The sequence below is a fragment of the Musca autumnalis genome, unplaced genomic scaffold, assembly GCF_047663935.1.
Source record: "Musca autumnalis isolate F117 unplaced genomic scaffold, ASM4766393v1 scaffold_2, whole genome shotgun sequence".
NCBI lineage: Eukaryota > Metazoa > Arthropoda > Insecta > Diptera > Muscidae > Musca > Musca autumnalis.
Genome location: NW_027411755.1, coordinates 77,114,612 through 77,139,077, shown reverse-complemented (window position 1 = coordinate 77,139,077; position 24,466 = coordinate 77,114,612). Strand labels below are relative to the sequence as shown.

Here is a 24,466-nt window from a genome sequence, read left to right as displayed (position 1 = left end):
CCCTACGATAAATCGTATAGAAATCGATACGAAATCTGAACGATTTTGCTTCCGAAATTGTTCCGATATTTCGGACATCCGACATTTGGTTTGCTGGGTGGCTAGAAATCAGAGGGTTCGTAGGTTCAATTCGGGCAGACAGCGAAATAAACAAAGTAAAATAAAAGTATGTGGTGCAATGGTTAGCTCGTCCGCCTTGCACTCAGAAGGCCTGCGTTTCGAATCCCAGGCCAAGCAACATCAAATTTACAACGGTGGCAAAATTCCCCCTCAGTAATGCTGGCGACATTTCCTGAGTATTTCAGCCTTGAAAAACTTCTCTACAAGTGGTGTCGTAAGACACTCCGTTCGGACTCGGCGATAAAAAGTAGGTCCCATATCATTGAGCCAATATGAATCGGCGTGCACTCATCGGCGTGAGAGAAGTCTCCCTTGTCCCTTCGGGGATGTTGTGGGAACATATGTATGTATGTAAAATAAAAGTAAGATGTGTGATGAAATTAAAAACAAATTCTCTACATCAACTGTCTAAAAATAGAATTTTTTTTCAACTTACTTTTCAACTTGTGATCATAAAATAACTACAAACTGAGTGCGACATGCCCTTGTAAAAATAGTGGGGAAGAAAGGGGGTTTGAGAGTAGTTACGGCTGCCAAAAATTCCTTACGAAACCCATGATTTTGGGAGGACTTTTTTGCAGAGGAGTATTTTTTTGCACATGGTTTTTACAGAATTTGACATTTTCATTTTTTATCAAATAGCTGATAAAACAGCAAAACATACAAAAAAAGAATTTTTCAAATTGGGTCAATATCACTATGCAACACTGAAAATGCAAACAACTTCTAGTATGCATTCTTTGAAAGTACATATTTAGACTACAAATACCCTAGTAGGGGTTTGTCCTGTCAGATCCAGTTCGGATTTTATGGCCTCATCTAAACCAGGCTAAATCTACACTTTTTTGCATTTATCAGGCCTTTATCTCAGAAACGAATAGGAAAACTCCATCTAGGGCATCAAAATCTATAAAATATAGAAAATTTACATAATTGCTGAAATTCTGGTCAGTATCGGCTAAACTATTGGAAGTTGAACCAAGTAACCTTTTGCAAAAATCTTCCAAATAAAGTTCTCAACAATTCTTTAAAAGATTCTGAAACCCTAAAATGCTTACTTCATGTTGTTTTAGCGGTATTTTCCATCATATCTTTTACAACACGTATTTCAAACACAGTTCACACCAACAGTTTATTCCCGCATTTCGGATTTCACTACATTATTGACATTTTTATTAAATCGTCGTTGAAAAATGTACTGAAAACAACGGCATTTTACAACAATGACATGTTCTGAAGAGTTGTGTATTACATTCCAGGGAATATTTGTCCAGAAGAAAATATTCAGAAAAAATTAACGGTTTTGCAGATACGATGCGAAATGTATAAAAATTGTGGAATTTTTGCATATATTTTGAAATTTGAGGCAATAAATGCAGTTTTACGAGTTCATTATTTCTCCAAATATTTTATTCCTGTCCTTATCTACAAATTTGCTTCAGTGGTCAGAAGAAGATTAGCATTGGTTTAAGAGATATAGCCCCGAATTTCTTTAAAAATTCAATATTTAACCATGTTTAGATGGGGCCATAAAATCCGAACTGGATCTGACACAAGAAAACTCAACTAGGGTTTCTTGTCGTTTGGGTCTGTACTTTCAAAAAATCCTCAGTTCGAATTGTTTGCACAAGATCACCTTAAACATGTTGCACAGTGTATTAAAGAAGATATGAGTATTTCTTTGAACATGGCTTTTACAGAATTTGACATTTTCAAGGCGCGATATCTCTGAAACCGTTAGTCAGAACAATTTCGAAAATATACTGAACTGTTTTGCTGATGAGCAGCATCATCACAGCAAAATATAAAGGAAATCAAAAACCTCATCTTGAAAAAGTGTCCGATTTCACTCAGAAACCCCCATATATAGTGTATAAGTTAGATACTTTGTCCCTTAACTTCCCCTGCTCGATCAATCACTGATGCTGATTGGCGCACTGGCATCTCCTCTACAACTCCCTCTGCGGAGACCACAGTGTGCGGATCGCCGCTGGGCATCGGTTGTTGTCGGTTTGCTCACTTTGTTACACTCTTATTCGCACTGGAATAATTGTAATTGTATTAGTATATGACATGGGATCCCCTGCGATCACTTAGAACCTCTGCGTTCACTTGCCATTAGTCACTGGTCGAAGAATAACGTCTACGCGTTATTACTTAAAGGCCTCTGTCGCCACTACCACCGATTACAAAATGTAATCTATTTTGTTGTATGAAAAGAGTCACAAATGAACTTCCACCATATTATTATATTTAAATTGATACTGCTTTTGATTTTATTTCTTTGTTTCTTTTCTTCCTCATCTGCTCAACAAACGGTATCCTGAGCTATCGTTGAATTTTTGAAGAATCCTATGGATTTCCCCTACCTCACCTAAACATATAGATTATTAAAAAAATAAAAATGTACCAAAAGTTTTAATAAATGAAGCAAAGTTTTCAATCTAAAGCTATTCTTATCTTGATTATGAATAAACATGCAATCATACATCGACTTTTATTTTTGGCGCGTTCGATCGGTATTCTGTCCCACCGTGCAACACCGAGGTACAAACGTATCAATTAATTTTCGTAAACTATAACAGTGCCAAAAACAATATGTAGCACTTCTAATTAAACTATCATAAAATGCTTGTCGTCTTTTTGATAACACCTTTAGAGTTATTTCTGTGCTTCACTCAGCACATCACCCAAAACTAGTTCGCATGTCATTTTGGTCGAGTTCGTTGTCATAATTCTGTTTAAAAAATAAAATCGAAAAATATTACTTCACTAAACTAATAAGTTGTTTCTTGTTCGGAAGATATTCAACGGCCAAAACTGCATAAATATTAGAACTATTAAATTTGTGTAACTTTACATGTGTGAATTATGTACAACGAGTTTGTTGTGAAACGAGAATACAAAAATAAATACAAATACGATTCACAACAATGAAGTACCACGGCATTTTGGATAAAGCGACAGTGAATGAAGGTAATTAATTAATTGGTTCCTGCCAATGTTTATTTAAATTTAATACATTTATTTATTAAAGGATTCCGTTCGAAGAGGCGTACAATAACTGCTCTGATTTTGGGCCTCATTTTGGGATTTTGTATAGCAAAGTATTTGTTACCTCCCCATACAACTACAATTGTAGAGAAAACCCCAAAGAATAACATTCTAGCCCAAACCTTATACCATGAGGTAAGAATTCTTTGTTGGATTCTAACAACTCCACAAAACCATGAAGAAAAGGCAAAGCACGTTAAAGCAACATGGGGTAAACGTTGTAACATGCTACTCTTTATGTCTACGGCTGAAGATCCAGAGCTGGGCTCAGTGGCCCTGCCAGTACCCGAGGGACGTGACTATTTATGGGGTAAAACGAAAGAAGCATTCAAATACGTCTACAAACATCATTTCAATGATGCCGATTGGTTTTTAAAAGCCGACGATGATACCTATACTATTGTCGAAAATTTGAGATTTCTTCTATATCCTTATTCCCCAAATGACCCCATATATTTTGGCTGTAGGTATAATAAATATGCTAAGCAGGTAATGAATGAAAAGATTTAGCGAAAAATTATGGTATGTTTTAATTAAAATATATATATTTCTTATGTTTTGAGGGCTATATGGCTGGTGGATCTGGTTATGTTTTGAGTAAAGAAGCAGTCCGTAGATTTGTAGAGGAGGCCATACCAAATGCAACATTGTGTAAACAGGCAAACACCGGCGCTGAAGATGCTGAAATTGGAATATGTTTAGAGAAAGTTAATGTCACTGCTGTCGATTCACGGGACATACATGGGCGAGGCAAATTTTTTCCTTTCTCTCCGGAACATCATATGTTTCCAAGCAAGAACAAACAATATTGGTATTGGAAATTGATTTACTATAAAACTCATGAGGTGAGTAAATTAACAAATTTATAGATAGAAATTAAAAATGGTAATGAAACAATAGCAATTCAGAGCTGCTCAAATTCTTTGCAATTAGGTTTTTTTATATGGAAAGTTTAAAAATATTTTCCAATGTCTGTTTTTTAAATCGCGAACAGTTAAAAGTTTTTATATAATATGAACTCATTTCTCTAAACTGAAGTGTTGTAGGAAAGATCACAAATTCAACCGCTGCGTTTGTGTTGAGCACACACACGAGATTATCTATCCCTCTCTAGATCAGGAGAAGGCATTGTGACTCACAAGAGAGCCCATGTGCTCTAAGTGAGCGTTAATTTGTTATCGCTCACAGCCCATGTAGATGCTAACACGTTGTGAACAACAACAAATTTACGCTCATTGAGAGCACAACAGAGACCCAAAAATGTTCTCTGCCTCACTCTGCTCTAGATAAACATCGTGTGCATTAATTCATTGCTACAACAATGATGGTCGGTGGTGAGAGCAACGTTCAAACTTACCACAATTGAGATTGTGTGTGTTCACAAAGACACGGCTCGCGAGCCCAGTGGTGATTAACACTGTTTTAGATCAGTGTTAATCACCAGTGGGCTCGCGAGCATCTCTAGATAAACATCGTGTGCGTTAATTCATTGCTAAAACAAAGAAGATGATCGGTGGTGAGAGTAACGTTCAAACTCACCACAATTGAGATTGTGTGTGTTCACACAGACACGGCTCGCGAACCCAGTGGTGATTAACACTGTCAGTGCTCACCAGCAACAACAAATTCAACCGCTGCGTTTGTGTTAGGCACACACACGAGATTATCTATCCCTCTCTAGATAAACATCGTGTGCATTAATTCATTGCTAAAACAAAGATGGTCGGTGGTGAGAGCAACTTTCAAACTCACCACAATTGAGATTGTGTGTGTTCACACAGACACGGCTCGCGAGCCCAGTGGTGATTAACACTGTTTTAGATCAGTGGGTTCGCGAGCTTCTCTAGATAAACATCGTGTGCGTTAATTCATTGCTAAAACAAAGATGATCGGTTGTTAGAGAAACGTTCAAACTCACCACAATTGAGATTGTGTGTGTTCACACAGACACGGCTCGCGAGCCCAGTGGTGATTAACACTGTTTTAGATCAGTGTTAATCACCAGTGGGCTCGCGAGCCTCTCTAGATAAACATCGTGTGCGTTAATTCATTGCTAAAACAAAGAAGATGATCGGTGGTGAGAGTAACGTTCAAACTCACCACAATTGAGATTGTGTGTGTTCACACAGCCACGGCTCGCGAGCCCAGTGGTGATTAACACTGTCAGTGCTCACCAGCAACAACAAATTCAACCGCTGCGTTTGTGTTGGTCACACACACGAGATTATCTATCCCTCTCTAGATAAACATAGTGTGCATTAATTCATTGCTAAAACAAAGATGGTCGGTGGTGAGAGCAACGTTCAAACTTACCACAATTGAGATTGTGTGTGTTCACAAAGACACGGCTCGCGAGCCCAGTGGTGATTAACACTGTTTAGATCAGTGTTTAGACCAGTGGGTTCGCGAGCTTCTCTAGATAAACATCGTGTGCGTTAATTCATTGCTAAAACAAAGATGATCGGTTGTTAGAGTAACGTTCAAACTCACCACAATTGAGATTGTGTGTGTTCACACAGACACGGCTCGCGAGCCCAGTGGTGATTAACACTGTTTTAGATCAGTGTTAATCACCAGTGGGCTCGCGAGCCTCTCTAGATAAACATCGAGTGCGTTAATTCATTGCTAAAACAAAGAAGATGATCGGTTGTTAGAGTAACGTTCAAACTCACCACAATTGAGATTGTGTGTGTTCACACAGACACGGCTCGCGAGCCCAGTGGTGATTAACACTGATCTAAAACAGTTTTAATCACCACTGGGCTCGCGAGCCGTGTCAGTTTTGGCAGTTTTGTTGAGATGTGTATTATTTTATTGTTGTAAAATAATTTCATCTTAATCTCGGGTTTTGTTGTTTTTAAATTTTTAAAACAACAAGTTTTATTTAAAGTGGGATGTAGTTAAAATTGATTTAATTTCGGGAAAGGCAAAGAATACTAGTTTCGTCCAACGCCACTTGGACTCATCAGTTCTCTTAGTTCTCTTATTTAGAAACGAAATTATGTAAGTAGCAGTTCGGAGAAGTTTCAAACTGTGAAAATATTTGTTAAGAAAATCGTGCGATTTTTTTCAAAAGTATTTTCGCCTGGTACGCATTTCGTTTTTCAGAAATCTTCTTAAATTGTAAAAATATTTTTGTAAAAAATCGCGCGATTTTTTTCAAAAATATTTTCGTCTGCGTCGCTTTTCTGTTTCCATAAAGTATTTGAATATCTTTACAAACACTTTTTCTTTTCTTAAATTGTGAAAATATGTTTGTAAAAAAATCGCGAATATTTTTACAAAAACGTTTTATCTTCTTAAATTGAGAAAATATTTTTGTAAAAAATCGCGCAATTTTTTCAAAAATATTTTCGGCTACGGCGCTTTTCGTTTTTCATAAATTATTTGAATATTTTTACAACAACTTTTTATTTTCTTAAATTGTAATTTTTTTTTTTAAAAATTGCGCCATTTTTTTAAATATATTTGCGGCACTTTTCGTTTTTTCAGAAAGTATTTGAATATTTTTATAAAAAAATTTTATCTACTTAAATTGTATTTTCGCCTGCGGCGCTTTTTGTTTTTGAGAAAGCATTTTAATAGTTTAACAAAAACTTTTTATATTCTTAGATTGTGAAAATATTTTTGTAAAAAATCGCGCGATTTTGTCAAAAATGTTTTCACCTGCGGTACATTTTGTTTTTCAGAAAGTATTTGAAAATTTTTACAAAAACTTTTTATCTTCCTAAATTGTGAAAATATTTTTGTAAAAAATCGCGCGATGTTTTTAAATATTTTTGCCTGCGACGCTTTTTATTTTTCAGAAAGTATTTGCAAATTTTAACAAAAACTACGTGGAACCTGTAACCCCTATAGGGCGCGTCCCCACTTGGCGGATAGGGGAATGCTTCCCAGATATGGGTGGTAAGACGAAATCAAATACGTCTCGTGGACCAACAGGTGGCTGCGTCTGTCTTCAGGTGAAGCGGCAGCAAACAGCGTCTGAACTCCATGAGGAGCGGCTGAAAAATGGATGGACAACTATAAACCCTTCAGAAGGCAACGGGAAACCACTGAAGTAATTTTCCCTTGAAAACCATACAATATGAACAAAACAAACCAAAACACACGGCCCTCAGTCTCCGGGCAAACGAGGGTGCTAAGAATCCCCGGAGGTAAAAACAACCAAAAACTAAACATTGGAACGTGGAATGTCCGAAGTTTATACGAAGTCGGTAAATTAAACAACACAATCAATGAAATGAATCGACTTGATATTGATATACTAGGTGTGAGTGAAACCTGGTGGACAGAATGCGGCGATTTTCAGTCCCAAAATTTAGTAGTATATCACACAGGAAACATGGAAGGGATACACAGGAGAGGTGTAGGCATTATTGACAAAATAAACATTGCAGACTGTGTAATTGGATCTATCCCAATGTCTGAAAGGACTATGATGATAAAAATATCAGCAAAACCCTTGAATTTAAATATAATCCAAGTATATGCCCCTACATGTGATGGAAATAATGACGAGGTTGAACATTTCTATGAAGAAATAAGTCAATTATTAAACATGACGAAATCACATGAAATAACAATAGATCAAGGCGACTTCAATGCCAAAGTGGGGAATGACGAAGTAAATGGTATAACTGGAAGATATGGACTTGGCGAAAGAAATGAGGGAGGAGACAGGTTAATTCAATTCTGTCAAGAGTTTAAGATGACCATCACCAATACAACATTTCAATTACATCCCAGAAGGCTTTATACATGGAGATCACCATTAGATAGCAGAAGGAATATCATTCGAAATCAAATTGACTACATTTCGATTAACAGCCGATTTAGATCTTGTGTGACCAAATGCTCAACGTACCCAGGAGCTGATGTACCATCCGACCACAATCTGCTGATGCTGAATATACGGTTGAAAATTGCACGAATTAAAAAAGGGAAGAAAAAATATAACAAGATAAATACTGAGATACTCAATAACTAGACAGCGGAATTTTATGCAACCCCTATTTTTGGTCCGATTCATGTCAAATTTTGAGACTGGGCATATTTTTGGCTTCTGATTACATTGCAATCGAAACATATGACATATGCAAAATTATGTAAAAGGCATAAATTTTTGCATATGCAAAATTTATGCATTTTACATATTTTCTTATGCAACAAATATTTCAATAATAGGTACAAAAATGTTTGTGTGTACAATTTTTCTGTTTAAAATTCTCTTCAGACAAGTCAACCGCGTTCACCCATAAGAACGTTAAAAACTTGGGTTTGGACGTCGGGTTAGTAACCCTCCCCTAGAAAAAACAGCCTACTATGAAAAAACGAAAGAAAGAAAAACAAACCCCTCTAAAGTTGACGAACCCCGCAATCGTTTAAAGGACCATGATCTGCGAATCTGCACCTGGAATGTTCGCACTCTTTATAGAGAAGGTGCAGTCTTCGCATTGGCAGACGTACTTGAGAAGTACAAGGCCGATATTACTGCCATACAGGAAATACGATGGATTGGGAAAGGCGTCACAACAACACCTAAAGGTGACGCACTGTATTATAGCTGCCATGACGTAAAGCATGAGTTTGGTTGCGGATTCGTAGTTAGTCGGAGACAAAAACATCTGGTATCCAGCTTCACCCCAGTGAATGAAAGATTTGCTGCAATTCGAATAAAAGCTAAATTCTTTAACATCAGCTTTATTTGCGCTCATGCTCACATATTTTACGAGCGCTTAGAAGAAATATATGATCGTTGCCCTGCCCATGACATTAAAATCATTCTAGGCGATTTTAATGCCAAAATTGGAAAGGAGAATATCTTTGGCCCAACAGTCGGGAAATTCAGTCTCCACAGTGAAACATCTGACAATGGTATGAGGCTAATAGACTTTGCAGCTGCAAAAAACATGGTAGTTAGCAGTACCAGATTTAATCGTCTCGATATTCATAAGGGCACCTGGCTGTCTCCAGATCAAAGAACAAGCAATCAAATTGATCACGTTGTGATAGATGGAAGACATTCATCGAGCGTGTTGGATGTACGATCGTTCCTAGGCGCAAACATTGATTCGGACCACTACCTTGTTGCAGCAAAGGTACCCGTCTAAACTTTGCAAATAAAGCACGAACAGACACAACGCGGAAGTTGGACATCGATAGGCTGCAATCACATCAGATAGCCACAGCATATTCCACTCAACTAGCCCAATTGCTTAATGAGAGCACTCCTTGTCCCGATAACATAACAACACAATGGCAAATATTGCCCACTCCATGCAAACAGCCGCAAAATCCATACTTAGATTCCCGAGACCTCCACAAAGGAATTCACGGTATGACCAGGAGTGTCGTGCTGCTACCGAAGAGAAAAATGCGGAATATAGAGCTACTTTATAATCAGTAGCAACGCGTAGCGCACGAGAGAGATATCGGGAGAAAAGAAGAGAAACGTCTTTTCCGCAAGAAAAAGAGAGGAATGGAAAAGCGGGAGTGTGAAAAAATCGAGATGTACAGGAGTCAGAATGAAGTCTAAAAATTCTACCAAAGAGTGAAACATCAAACAGATGGCTTTGGTACAGGCACGTCCTCATGTAGAGACCAGCAAGGTAATCTGGTAACAGATACAGATAGCGTGCTCAGGATATGGAAGGAGCATTTTTCCAATCTGCTGGTATCCAATAGTAGCGAAGACGATGATACCACAGATCCAATCCCAGAAGATGGTATAGAATGTATACCACCCGGCCAAGATGAGGTAAAACCAGCAATCAACCGACTGAAGAATAATAAAGCAGCAGGAGCCGATGGCTTACCATCCAAGCTGTTTAAAACCGGAGGCGACGCGCTGATAAGGTGTATGCATCAGCTAGTTAGCATCATCTGGAAGGAAGAACGCGTACCCGACGATTGGAACCTGAGCATCCTGTCTCCCCTCCACAAGAAAGGAGATAAGACCGTATGCTCCAACTATAGGGGCATAAGTTTTCTCCCTATTGCCTATAAGATAGTGTAAGGGATATTGTGCGAACGACTAAAGCCAATGGTAAACGAAATAATTGGACCATACCAATGTGGCTTTAGACCTGGCAAATCCACCATTGACCAGATATTTACCCTGCGGCAAATCCTTGAGAAGACCCAAGAGATGCAGATCGACACATATCACCTTTTTGTCGATTAAAGGTATTCCATGCAATGTCTGAATTTGGTATCCCCGCAAAGCTCATCCGGCTTTGTCAGATGACTTTAACTGACACTAGGTCATCAGTTAAAATTGGAAAGAACCTCTCCGAATAGTTTAGTACCAAAAGAGGTTTCAGGAGACAGCCTTTCGTGTGACCTATTCAACATTTTGGTGGAAAAGGTAATACGAGATGCAAATGTCAAAAGAAATGGCACGATCTACACCAATAGTCACATGTTACTTGCTTATGCTGATGACATAGACATCATGGGACGATCAGTAAAGGAAGTAACTGATACCTTTAGGAAGGTCGAAGCAGAATCTGCGAAAGTGGGTCTGGCGGTAAACGGCAAAAAGACCAAATTGATGGTGTCGACGCGCAAAGCGTCCATAGAGCTCGGACCAACTGTGGAAGTTGGTACCTATAATTTTGAGGTAGTTAAAGATTTCGTCTACCTCGGCACTGCCATAAACACAACAAACAATATCAGTTGTGAAATAAGAGGAAGAATTGTATTGGCCAACAGATGCTACTATGGTTTAAATAAGCAATTTAAAAACAAAGCTACATCTCGTCAAACAATAATAACACTATACAAAACGCTGATACTGCCCGTGCTAATGTATGGTTCCGAAGCATGGGTACTTGCGCAAGCAGATAAGGCAGTGCCTGGTGTGTTTGTGAGGAAAATTCTTCGAAAGATCTACGGGCCGATTTGCGTTGACGGTGAATATCGACGTCGTATGAACCACGAGCTATATCAGCTATACAAAGACATGAATATAGTTAAACGTATCGAGATGCAACGATTGCGTTGGATAGGCCATATCATAAGAATGAACGATGATGAACCCGCTAAAAAGGCGTATGAATATATGCCACATGGCGGTGCACGCAGAATCGGGAGGCCTAAGCTTCGATGGAGCGTAAAAGTGGATGAAGAAATGAAAAGCCCCGATATTCCAAAAAGCGAAGCGAAAAATAGAGATGATTGGAGATCTTTTCTTAGTTCGGTTTATGGAACAATTGTTCTGTAATGGGCCAGCTAAGTAAGTAAGTAAGAGCTATACCAAAACATGGACCTATGTTAGCGATTTTAGTGAAGAAGTTTCGTGACCACAGAAAAACACAAATGTCAAATTACAGTTAGTTTGGTTAAAAATTGTAGCTAAAACCCTCAAAATACCGAAAATCGTGAGGTAACGTTATATGGAGCTAGTTCGGTTTTTGGTGGAGAAGTTTCGTGACCACAGATAACCTCAAATGTCAATGTTAAAAATTGTAGTTAAAACCCTCAAAATACCGAATACAGAGAGGTACCGCTACGTGGGGGCTATACCAAAACATGGACCAATGTTGACGATTTTTGGTGAAGTAGTTTCGTGGCAACATAGAACTTCAAATGTCAAATTACAGCTAGTTCGGTTAAAAAATGTAGCCGAATCCCTCAAAATGCCGAAAATCGGGAGGTAGCGTTACATGGGGGCTATACCAAAACATGGACCTATATTGACGATTTTTAATAGAAAAGTTTCGTGGAAAATTGGAACCTCAAATGTCAAATTACAGCTATATCGGTTGAAAATTGTAGCGAAAATCTTAAAAATACCGAAAATCGGGTGGTACCGTTATACGGCGCTTATACCAAAACATGAACCTATGTTGACGATTTTTGGTGGAGAAGTTTCGTGATCACTGAGAACCTCTAATGTCAAATTACAGCCAGTTCGGTAAAAATTGTGACTAAAATTTTCAAAATACCGAAAATTGAGAGGTGCCGTTAAATGGGGGCTATACCCAACACATGCACCTATGCCCATCATTTTTGAAATATAACTTTGTTGGTCACTATGAACTCTTAATGTCAAATTATAGCTAATTCGATCCGATCGGAATCTGTTACATGCCTGTATATGTTTAAAGGATAAAAAATAGTGTAAATACGACCTCTAGTTGGAACGTATTACGGTTATAATTAACAAAAAAGTTGACAGCGACAAGTCTGCCCATTTTACGAAACCTTACGAATGTTTTTTTAAATAAAATGATTTTTTGTGTTTAATATTTCCTTCACCGAACCAGAAATTAAAACAAAAAATATTATTTTCTGCAAGAGGGTACCCACAAAAAGTTATATACAGTATGCAAAGTTCATATTCGTACACGCCTCAAAAATTTATAAAATTGTTATTAATTCCATATTTTATATGCAAATATGAAACATTTGATGGGGATTGCTATAACGAAGAAAGATTTAAAAACAACAAAACAATTTTTTAATTTATTCCGTCATTTATGTATAGATGACGCCTGTGTGGGTGGTACATAGAAGCACTACATATTTGTGTTATTTACGGTATTTAAAAGCAAAATGCTACCAATTTTTGTTCCTTTCTTCTTTTAGAGTGTTGTAGAAAAATTTAAAAACAACGATAATCTAATTAAAAATTTTGCATGAATAAAAAGTCGGACTAACATCCGAAGGACGTTCGCTATTTTCATCCAAAATTCGATAAAAAATTGCCATAGTTAATTGTATATATCACATTTTTATTATGAATTGCGGATGTTCGTCCGACTTTTTATTAATGAAAAATTTTTAACTAAATTATCGTTATTTTTATATTGTTCTACAGCTGAGGCACTGTAAAAGAATAAAAGAACAAGAATTTGTGGTATTTTGCTTAAAAATCCTTATATAACAAAAACAAATGGTGCTTCTAGGTGTACGAATACGAATTTTGCCACCCAAAACAGGGTGACGAAATAAATTAAAAATTTGTTTTGTCATTTTTATACCCTCCACCATAGTATGGAGGGTATATTAAGTTTGTTTTTCCGTTTGTAACGCATTGAAATACTCATTTGCGACCCTATAAAGTATATATATTCTTGATCAGGGTAGAATTCTGAGTCGATCTGTGCCCGTCCGTCCGTCCGTGCGTCTGTGGTAATCACTCTAGCAACCACAAAAATGGAGATAGGACGCTGAAATGCGTCTTTTGTTTGCAGGCAGTTCAAGTTCGATGATGGGCTATATCGGTCCACATTTTGGTATAGCCCCCATATAACGGTACCCCACGATTTACAGTATTTTGACGTTTTAAGCTACATTTTCGGACCGATTTAGCTATAATTTGACATTTAGGGTTCTTAAGTGTCAATAAACTTATATAAAAAAAGTTGTGGACATAGGTCCACGTTTTGTTATAGCCCCCATATAACGGTACCCCCCGATTTACAGTATTTTGACGTTTTAAGCTACATTTTCGGACCGATTTAGCTATAATTTGACATTTAGGGTTCTTAAGTGTAAATAAACTTTTATAACAACAGTTTGGACATAGGTCCACGTTTTGGTATAGCCCCCATATAACGGTACCCCCGATTTACGGCATTTTGACGTTTTTAGCTACATTTTCAGACCGATTTAGCTATAAATTGACATTTAGGGTTCTTAAATGTCAATAAAGTTATATAACTAGTGGGAATAGGTCCATGTTTTGGAATAGCTCCCATATAACGTTACCGCCTGATTTCAGGTATTTTGACGTTTTAAGTCACATTTCTAGACCTAATTAGCTATAATTTTGTATTTAGGGTTCTTACTGACCAAAAAACTTATATTCGAAAAAATTATGAACATAGGTCCATGTTTTGGCATAGCCCTATATAACGGTACCTCACGATTTTCGGTATTTTGAGAATTTTACCTACAAGTTTTAACCGAATTATCTGTAATTTGAACATTTGACATTTGAAATTCCTAGTGGTCACCACATCTCTCCACCAAAAATTGTCAAGAAAGGTCGATGTATTAATGAAGCCCCCATATAACGGTACCTCCCGATTTTCAGTAATTTGATGATTTTAGCTACAATATTAAACCGAACTAGCAGTAATTTGACATTTGAAGTTCTTAGTGGTAACAACACCTCTCCATCAACATAGGTCCATGTTCGGATGTAGCTCCCATATAACGGTACCTCCCAATTTTCAGTAATTTTGCAATTTTAGCTACAATTTTTAACCGAACTAACTTAATTCGACATTTGAAGGTTGTAGTGCTCACCACACATCTGCATCAACAATTTTCAACATAGCCCCAATATAACGATACTTCCCGATTTTCGGTACTTTGAGGATTTTACTTAAAATGTTTAACCAACGTCCATGTTTTGGTATAGCCCCAAAACAAACCTCCCGATTTTCCGTACCTTAGCTTTATTTGTTGGCCGAACTTTCTGTAATTTGAAATTTAAGACCCAACAAAAATTCTGCAACAAAAATTGTTCATTTAAGTTCATATTTTCGAATAGCCCAAATACCTCCGAACTAGCTGTTAATGACATTTGAAGTTCCCACGTTATGTACCGATTTTCGGTATTTTTAAGATTCTAGCTGCAATTTTTAACCGAATTAGGAGTTATTTGACATTGAAGGCTCCCATCAAAAACTGTCAACATAGGTCCATGTTTTATTATAACCCCTATATAACGGTACCTCCCAATTTCTAGCCCACCAAAAATTGTCAACATACATAGGTAGATATAGGCACCATTTTATGTACATTATCTGACATTTTAACGTACCCACTTAAAGTTGGGGACAGGAATGAAAACTAATTATTCCATTTTAGTTCAGAATATTTTATGGTGGAGGGTATGAAAAGTTCGGCCCGGCCGAACTTAACGCTTTTTTACTTGTTAATTCTTTCTTCGTTAGAAAAATTCCCATAAACTGTTTCATATTTGCATATAATAGTACGTTTACACTAGAGTTTTTTGTTGGGTTAACCCACTTCGAGAGGATTTATTTGACGTTTGCGCTATGGAATTGGCATTTTAAATCCAAACCCACTGGGTTAATCTGGTTAAGTGTAACCGGGGTATAAAATATGGAATTAGGCCATGTTTATATTATAGCCTTTTGCAGGGTTAACCTTTTTTTTGAGGATTTATTTGAAATATAAGCTATGGAATTGACATTTAAGCCCAGTGGGTTTGTGAAATCCGGTTATATATAAACGTACTATTAATAACTTTTTTTTTAATTTTTTAGGAGTGTACGATTATGAACTTTGCACACTGTAAAGAGAAGAAAAAAAATTAAAAAACGTTTTCTTACCCCCAGTTTTTGTAAAAAAAGTATTCGTTTTAAACTAATTATCAATTTATTCGCATATTAAAAAATATGAATGCTGATTTTTAAACGAGATATTCTTAGCAATTTATGGAACATGTGAAGGAAGAATGAGGTGTCTACCTCATCTAGGTGCTGAGCAATTGATGCCCAAAATATTACGAAAAAAACGAACGTACAAAATTTCCTTACAAAGATGTAAATATACTAAGATGGGAAAAGTCAATTGTAAAAAATTAACAGTAGATGGAGTTAACTTCTGTTGTTACGATATCATCATAGATTAATGAATTTATATACAGAGAAATCCTCTCTGTCAAATTCTCTCATTGAGTGAGAATTGAGTCAGTTCACGAAATACTCAATTTTTAAAATGACAATAACTATGCATTTTGAAACTTTTTATGATGGTAAAACACAATATGCGGGTAATATTGGCCGGATCTACATACTCAAATAAAAACAAGTAAAAAAGCATTAAGTTCGGCCGGGCCGAACTTTTCATACCCTCCACCATAAAATATTCATTCCTGTCCCCAACTTTAAGTGAGTAATGTACATAAAATGCTTCATTCGGGAGACCCTTTTTTATGGTGCCTATATCTAACTGTTGACAATTTTTGGTGGGCTAGAAACTGGGAGGTACTGTTATATAGGGGTTATAATAAAACGGACCTATGTTGACAGTTTTTGATGGGAGCCTTTAATGTCAAATAACTCCTAATTCGGTTAAAAAATTTAGCTAGAATCCTCAAAATATCGAAAATCGGTACATAACGTGGGAACTTTAAATGTCATTAACAGCTAGTTCGGAGGTATCTGGGCTATACGAAAATATGAACTTAAATGAAAAATTTTTGTTGCAGAATTTTTGTTGACTTTTAAATTTCAAATTACAGAAAGTTCGTCCAAAAAATAAAGCTAAGGTACGGAAAATCGGGAGGTTTGTTTTGAGGCTATACAAAAACATGGACCTACGTTCGGTTAAACATTTTAAGTAAAATCCTCAAAGTACCGAAAATAGGGAAGTATCGTTATATTGGGGCTATGTTGAAAATTGTTGATGCAGATGTGTGGTGACCACTACAACCTTCAAATGTCAAATTACAGTTAGTTCTGTTAAAAATTGTAGCTAAAATTCCCAAATTACTGAAAATTGGGAGGTACCGTTACATGGGAGCTATATCCGAACATGGACCTATGTTGACAATTTTTGATGGAGAGGTGCTGTGACCACTAAGAACTTCATATGTCAAATTACTGCTTGTTCGGTTTAATATTGTAGCTAAAATCATCAAATTACTGAAAATCGGGAGGTACCGTTATATGGGGGCTTTCTTGACAATTTTTGGTGGAGAGGTGTGGTGACCACTTAGAATTTCAAATGTCAAATGTTCAAATTACAGATAATTCGGTTAAAACTTGTTGGTAAAATTCTCAAAATACCTGAAATCGGGCGGTAACGTTATATGGGGCTATTCCAAAACATGGACCTATGTCCACTAGTTATATAAGTTTATTGACATTTAAGAACCCTAAATGTCAATTGATAGCTAAATCGGTCTGAAAATGTAGATAAAAACGTCAAAATGCCGTAAATCGGGGGTACCGTTATATGGGGGCTATACCAAAACTTGGACCTAGGTCCACAACTTTTGTTATATAAGTTTAGTTACACTTAAGAACCCTAAATGTCAAATTATAGCTATATCGGTCTGAAAATGTAGCTAAAAACGTCAAAATACCGTAAATCGGGGGGGACCGTTATATGGGGGCTATACCAAAACGTGGACCTATGTCCACAAGTTTTGTCACATAAGTTTATTGACATTTAAGAACTTCAAATGCCAAATTATAGCTAAATCGGTCTGAAAATGTAGCTAAACCCCTCAAAATACCGTAAATCGGGGGGTACCGTTATATGGGGGCTATACCAATACGTGGACCTATGTCCACAACTTTTGTTATATAAGTTTATTGACTTTTAAGAACCCTAAATGTCAAATTATTGCTAAATCGGTCTGAAAATGTAGCTAAAACCGTCAAAATACCGTAAATCGGGGGTACCGTTATATGGGGGCTATACCAATATGTGGACCTATGTCCACAACTTTTGTTATATAAGTTTATTGACTTTTAAGAACCCCAAATGTCAAATTATAGCTACATCGGTCTGAAAATGTAGCTAAAAACGTCAAAATACCGTAAATCGGTGGTACCGTTATATGGGGGCTATACCAATATGTGGACCTATGTCCACAACTTTTGTTATATAAGTTTATTGACTTTTAAGAACCCCAAATGTCAAATTATAGCTACATCGGTCTGAAAATGTAGCTAAAAACGTCAAAATACCTCAAATCGGGGGGTACCGTTATATGGGGGCTATACCAAAACGTGGACCTATGTCCACAACTTCTAATTTATAAGTTTATTAACACTTAAGCACCCTAAATGTCAAATTATAGCTACATCGGTCTGATAATGTAGCTAAAAACGTCAAAATTCCGTATATCGGGGGGTACCGTTATATGGGGGCTATACCAAAACGTGGACCTATGTCCACAACTTTTGTTATATAAGTTTATTGATACTTAAGAACCCTAAATTTCAAATTATAGCTAAATCGGTCTAAAAATGTAGCTAAAAACGTCAAAATACCGCAAATCGGGGGGTACCGTTATATGGGGGCTATACCAAAACGTGGACCTATGTCCACAAGTTTTGTTACATATGTTTGTTGACACTTAAGAACCCTAAATGTCAAATTATAGCCAAATCGGTCTGAAAATGTAGCTAAAAACGCCAAAATACCGTAAATCGGGGGGTACCGTTATATGGGGGCTATACCAAAACGTGGACCGATATAGTCCGTCATCGAACTTGACCTGCCTGCAAACAAAAGACGCATTTTCCCAAAATTTCAGCGTCCTATCTCTATTTTTGTGGATGCTAGAGTGATTACCACAGACGGACGGACGGACGGACGGACGTGCTCAGATCGACTTAGAATTTTACCCTGATCAAGAATATATATACTTTATAGGGTCGCAAATGAGTATTTCAATGCGTTACAAACGGAAAAACAAACTTAATATACCCTCCATACTATGGTGGAGGGTATAAAAATCAACAAAATCTTGCAATTTACCCCAAAACAAAATGCAATTGAGTGAACACAGAGCATATTGAGTGTAAGGGCGACCCCTACAAAGAACAAGCACACTACCATTTCTCTGTCTATTATTTTATTTGTCTATGCCTTAGTCGATTACAAGAAGTTACTGAACTTGTACAAATTTGCAAAGACATAAAATATAACAAGATGAGACATTTACATTGCTACTATACATCGGCAGATGGCGCTGGAGGTCTAAAATAATGTTATGTTCCAATATGGTGACATAAAATTATGTTATACTTGTTTTTGTTGCCGTCGTGTTCTGTTAGTTGTCTGTTTTACACAAACACCCTCCATGGTTTAATAGTAAAATTGAACTGTATTATGCACTATGTCCAATATGTACAGTTCTATGTCTTTGATACAATTTTCGAATGATTTGTGGTATAAATGCTAGTTTCCGGTGTGTATGGTCACACCTATTATTTTGAACATAGCTGCAACCCTATTTTTCAATGCTTTGTTACAAATACTATGGCAGCTTTGGTGATCAAATAATAAAGGTGGAAAATTATTTGATCATCAATATTTGTCATCGGGAGCTTTTTCAAGCTGATGGTGGCTTAGAACACTAACAGCGTGTTTTTGTAAAAAGTGTTTGCCCATTCGTTCGTCGATTTCATGAACGAAGACACAATTTGGTTTTCATAGCGGTTAATGTTTGTATTCGTGTGACAAACAAATGAAAACTTTTTATTTTCGTAATTTTTTGGTTTTCGTAACAAAATCAGACGAAAGAATACGTCAAAAATAAACGAATGGAAAAGACCCATCGTTTTGAATGAAAATTAAATAATTCGAGTAATAAATGGCACAAAACACACGAAAACTGGAAGGGAATGCAATTTTATTTATTTATATAGAAGCACACGCGTATATGCTCATCCGTTTCTTCATATTATCACAATAATTTGGACAAATTTAATTACATTAGGTGTGTCTGGTTACCCTAAAATTTGTAACAATTTGTACCAATTGTTGCTGGAAGTCGTCTGTTAACACTAAAAACCAGCAAACGAGAGCAATTCGAGAGAGACATTTTGACAGTTCTTTCACTGAGAGTTTGCCAATTCTTGCTGGACAAATTTCTTCTAGCAAACATTTTCAAGTCTTCTTCTTCCTGAAAACAATCAATCATCTGTTTTTAATTTTTCGTTGATTAATGTTTGTGAAAATAAAAAACAATTTTATTGCGGAAATAGCAAGTCCAATTGTATTATTTTTTTGTAGAACAAAGTTGCGAGTTGGAAAAATCCATTTTTGGGTCATTTTCTTTTTAATAAAATACACATTTTTGCTTCCATTGGTTCCTTCATTGGCCGACAAATTGTTCTGTTTTGCCAAGTCAGCTGATTTCTTGCTGGTTTTTGCTGGGAAGGTATCTGTTTACTTTTTATAATTTTCTAGCAAAAGAGAATAAAAACTCCTTACTCTCTGAGAAAGTTCTTGCTGAACAATACTTGCTGGAAAAGTAACCAGACAGACTTATTTTTTCTTATTTTTTGTTTGTCATCTGTTTATCGGGGTTGCCATCAAGTAACACATTTTACGTGCAGATGCCTATGCAAAATTCACAAAATAAGTATAATGTAAACCCTGAAAGATAAAAGCTTTTATGAAATAGACGAAAGCTTTTAGATAAAAACGAATGGTTCGTAAAATTTTACAAGAACCAAATTTTGAACGTATACGTTTTAGTACGAACGGTTCGTGTGACAGGCAAGCATTTTTACAAAAACACGCTGTAAGACGCCGGTAACCGTGTCACTTGGTTGTCGGCTCATGCTGAAATCTTTCTTTTTTGCCTTATTAACGCCCGTAATTTCTACGCGTAGTTATCTATGAGTTCATAGATATCCGTGTAAGCAAAATTTATAATTTCAACTCATAGGTAACTTTACCGGGCCAAAAACGGCCGTGTTACTAACACCAAGGATTTTACCTGGTTGATCGTTGCCAATGTGTTAAAAGATGTAAAACACTTCTATGTGGCAATGATTTTGCGAAATCATGAATGAATGACAAACACGTAGGTAAAGATAACCTACCCGGTTACCTAGGCGTTGAAATTACGGGCATAAGGCGAAGGTCATTTTAAAGTGATATTTGAATTAATTCTCTTTCGAGTTGAGCTGTTATGACCTAAGAGGTATATTGAAAAGTTAGGAATCCACCGAAGTCCCCCACATTCAACCATCATGCTACGTGTGGCCGATTTTCACACTTTTTTGTAGGACTCATTTTTTAACCACAACCATGAACTGGTACAAAATTTTTATCGATTGGACCATAAATGCGGATTTTAGAGAATTTTCGTGAAAATGCACCTTTGGCCCCATACAAATTACTATAGAAACAAAGATTCCTCCTAATGGCATGGGTTAACGTTAACCGCATAATCGCAATAAAATTGTATATATAGCATTTCCAAATTAAATGAAACCTTTTCCAAATTGAATGAAACCTTTTCCAAATTGAATGAAACCTTTTCCAAATTAAATGAAACCTTTTCCAAATCAAATGAAACCTTTTCCAAATCAAATGAAACCTTTTCCAAATCAAATGAAACCTTTTCCAAATTGAATGAAACCTTTACTTTTATTGAAAGAAAAAAAGCCAGAATATTTTAAAAGAGAAAAAAATAAAAAAAATTATATGGATTTTCAACGATTTTTTACTTAAATTTTAAGCTTAAGTAATGACATAAAAATGTAATTCGCTGCATGTTTTGCTTCCTTGAACATAAACATTTCATAATTTTTGGGCATCAATTAAGGTTAAAAAATTCCTAATAACACTGTGACACAAAATGGAGGTGAAAATCTGGGGCAGAGATAATTCCCTTTGGGGATGAAAGCCCTTGGTGAGTATATTAAGAATCCCGAAGAACAGATCCACCGTGAGTCGAAGTTCCGAGTTATGGAGTGATTAAGTTTCTGCTGAAGACCCTGTCAGGCATCTGAAATTAGCTTTATATCTTTGTTAAATGTTGTTCTAGCTTATTTATGAGATAACACGTTTTCAGTCAAATCGAATGAGATTTATTTTCGTAGAGCATTTCGACCTTCTAACTCGCTTCCTTCAATGTCCTTTTCGTCCCTTATTTTAAGAACCGCTATAGAAGTATCACATGATGACGTTTTTCAGCTTCGAAATGTTCTTCAAAAATGTCGCTCAGAAAATGTTAGGTACGACCCTGATTAACAACTAATCGATTTTATTGCGTTTTCATGGTCTGTTGTTTGAGCTGTTCGATAGAATGCTCAATCACGTCAACGGTATTACGATCTAGTGTCCGATCGCGTAGTACGACTCTGGCACACAATTTTATTTTTGAAAGTTTTTTTCAGGATAATTTTTATGCAATAACTTAATAAGTAAACGAATACGCATAATGATAGAATTAAACCGGTGTAATTTTAAAATTTTAATGCCATATTCAGCAATGTTGAACCCAATAGTAAATGCATTTTCAAAAATAAAATTGTATACCAGAGTGGTGCTACGCGATCAGACAATAGATAGTAATATCATTGACGTGATTGAGCATAGCAACCAACAGCTCAATAAACTGGACTGCTCCAATTATGTACTGAGTATATCCATTGAAAATTCCACAAGCTGCAAATCGTGAACCACTTCATTAGGTAATAAAATTAGCCCCTGTTATTATTAGGAATTTTTTTAAACCTAAATTCTCTCTTTAGGATTATTTCGCTATAACCTTAATTGATGCCCAAAAATTATGAAATGTTTATGTTCGAAGAAGCAAAACATGCAGCGAGTTGGACTTTTATGTCATTACGTATGATTAGAATTTAAGTAACTATATGTTGAAACCCCATAAAATTTTTTATTTCTTTCTCTTTTCAAAATATTCTGGCTTTTTTCTTTCAATAAAAATAAAGGTTTCATTCAATTTGGAAAAGGTTTCATTTGATTTGGAAAAGGTTTCATTTAATTTGGAAAAGGTTTCATTTGATTTGGAAAAGGTTTCGTTTGATTTGGAAAAGGTTTCATTTAATTTGGAAAAGGTTTCATTCAATTTGGAAAAAGTTTCATTCAATTTGGAAAAGGTTTCATTTAATTTGGAAATGCTTTATATATAAGGTTTTTGGATTAAATGGAAAAAAATTAGGGGGTAGGCCTTCTGGATAACCTTACTAAATGAACCTTGAACCACCAAAGTAAGAAGGAAACGATAAAATATTCTTCCCGAAGCCTAAAAAAGATGTTGCACACATATATTCTAGAAAGAAGTGAAATATTTGTTATTTATGTTTTGACGCAAATGAAGGCCTGAATTCGCGTTTTGTATCGCCTTCCAAAATTCGTCTTGATTTTTATAATATTTATATTTTTCCAATATTTCTATTAAATATTTCATTTTCTACTATTTTCAGGGTCTTAACTGTTGTTCTGACAATGCTGTAGGCTTTCATTATGTAAAACCCAAAGAAATGTATGTTTTAGATTATTTGATCTATAATCTACATCCATATGGCATTACATATGCCCAAGAACCGCTGCCGCAGAAAATTAAAACAATTGAATCATCGCAAAGTGATATTGAATAGTAATAAAGGAGTTATAACTAACAAATAAAATCATACTTCGTCTAATTTCCTCCGATATCTGGTTTACATAATTACATACAGTATACCATCCACGCAACCACATACACAAGGGGATCCACCATCATCGGGCCATCGTACAGTGTTTTGAAATAAAAATTGTATTATGTATTGTATTTGTTACCCCATGCATAGCTGCGATTCCATGATACTGTCGACCATTTCAGATCCAATTTTTCTGAAATTGTGGGGGAATGTACAAGGATGGCCCCGGTTGAAACGGGCTACAAATGTTGTTGAATTTCGGAGGGGGCGGAGTACGTCCCTAAGCCCTATTTCTTGAAAAATGCTATATCTTTTTAAATAAAAATCAAATATCGTTCGTAGGTAATCAGTAGACATCGGATTTTGCATATTTGCATATTTTTTATTAATAAAGATACGAAAATTCTGATTGGACCAAAATTCGTTTTGAAGAAAACTGAATGCAATGACAGGCTCATATTTTTTATTTTTTTGCATATTTGCATATTTTGCATATGCACAAAATATGCAAAAAATATGCAAAATATGCAAAAAATATGCAAAAAATATGCAAAATATGCAAAAAATATGCAAAATATGCAACTAATTTTTTTGACGAAAATCGTCAAATTAAATTTGGAACGTCATTAAAAAGTGTTCTAAATTAAGTTTATTGTCGTTAAACGTCGATTTCTTAGCAGATTATTATGTTATTAATTATTATTCCGCCACAGCAATAAATCTGGACGAAAAGACTTAGAAAATTTCATATAACCCAGCCTTCTTATTGCAACATAAGTTGCTTTCTAATACAAATTTGTTCAAAAACTCAATCAGAAATGTCAAAATGTATGTATCCAAATATGTAGATAGTTTCTGCTCGGCCAAATTGTCTGACAGAATAACAAATGAGCTAGAAATTAAGACTAAGGCAATATTGAATATTACATAAAATCTTTCATATTTTACTAAAAACATATACAGGGCAATCATGAATATTTCCCTCCGAATTTTCCGCACGGAAAATAATTTTAGAAAGTGAAACTCTTTTAAAATCAATATTTGTTAAAAGTTAAAAGCTACTAGATTCGCTTCATGATGGCATATTCTAGTCGAATCGACAAAAATATTCCCTATTTGGGCATAAATATGGAAAAAAATAGTGAAATTTGTGAAAGGAA

The 24,466-nt window shown here is 35.9% G+C and overlaps 1 protein-coding gene across 1 annotated transcript; it reads left to right on the top strand.

Annotated features, from left to right (window-relative positions):
• The first annotated feature begins 2,984 nt into the window (after positions 1-2,984).
• Positions 2,985-23,264, top strand: LOC141392274 (glycoprotein-N-acetylgalactosamine 3-beta-galactosyltransferase 1-like). Its single transcript, XM_073965225.1, has 4 exons — positions 2,985-3,096; positions 3,158-3,663; positions 3,738-4,019; positions 23,091-23,264. Exons 1-4 carry the CDS (start codon positions 3,054-3,056, stop codon positions 23,262-23,264), a joined length of 1,005 nt encoding a protein of 334 aa, XP_073821326.1. The 5' UTR covers positions 2,985-3,053.
• Positions 23,265-24,466: the final 1,202 nt, after the last annotated feature.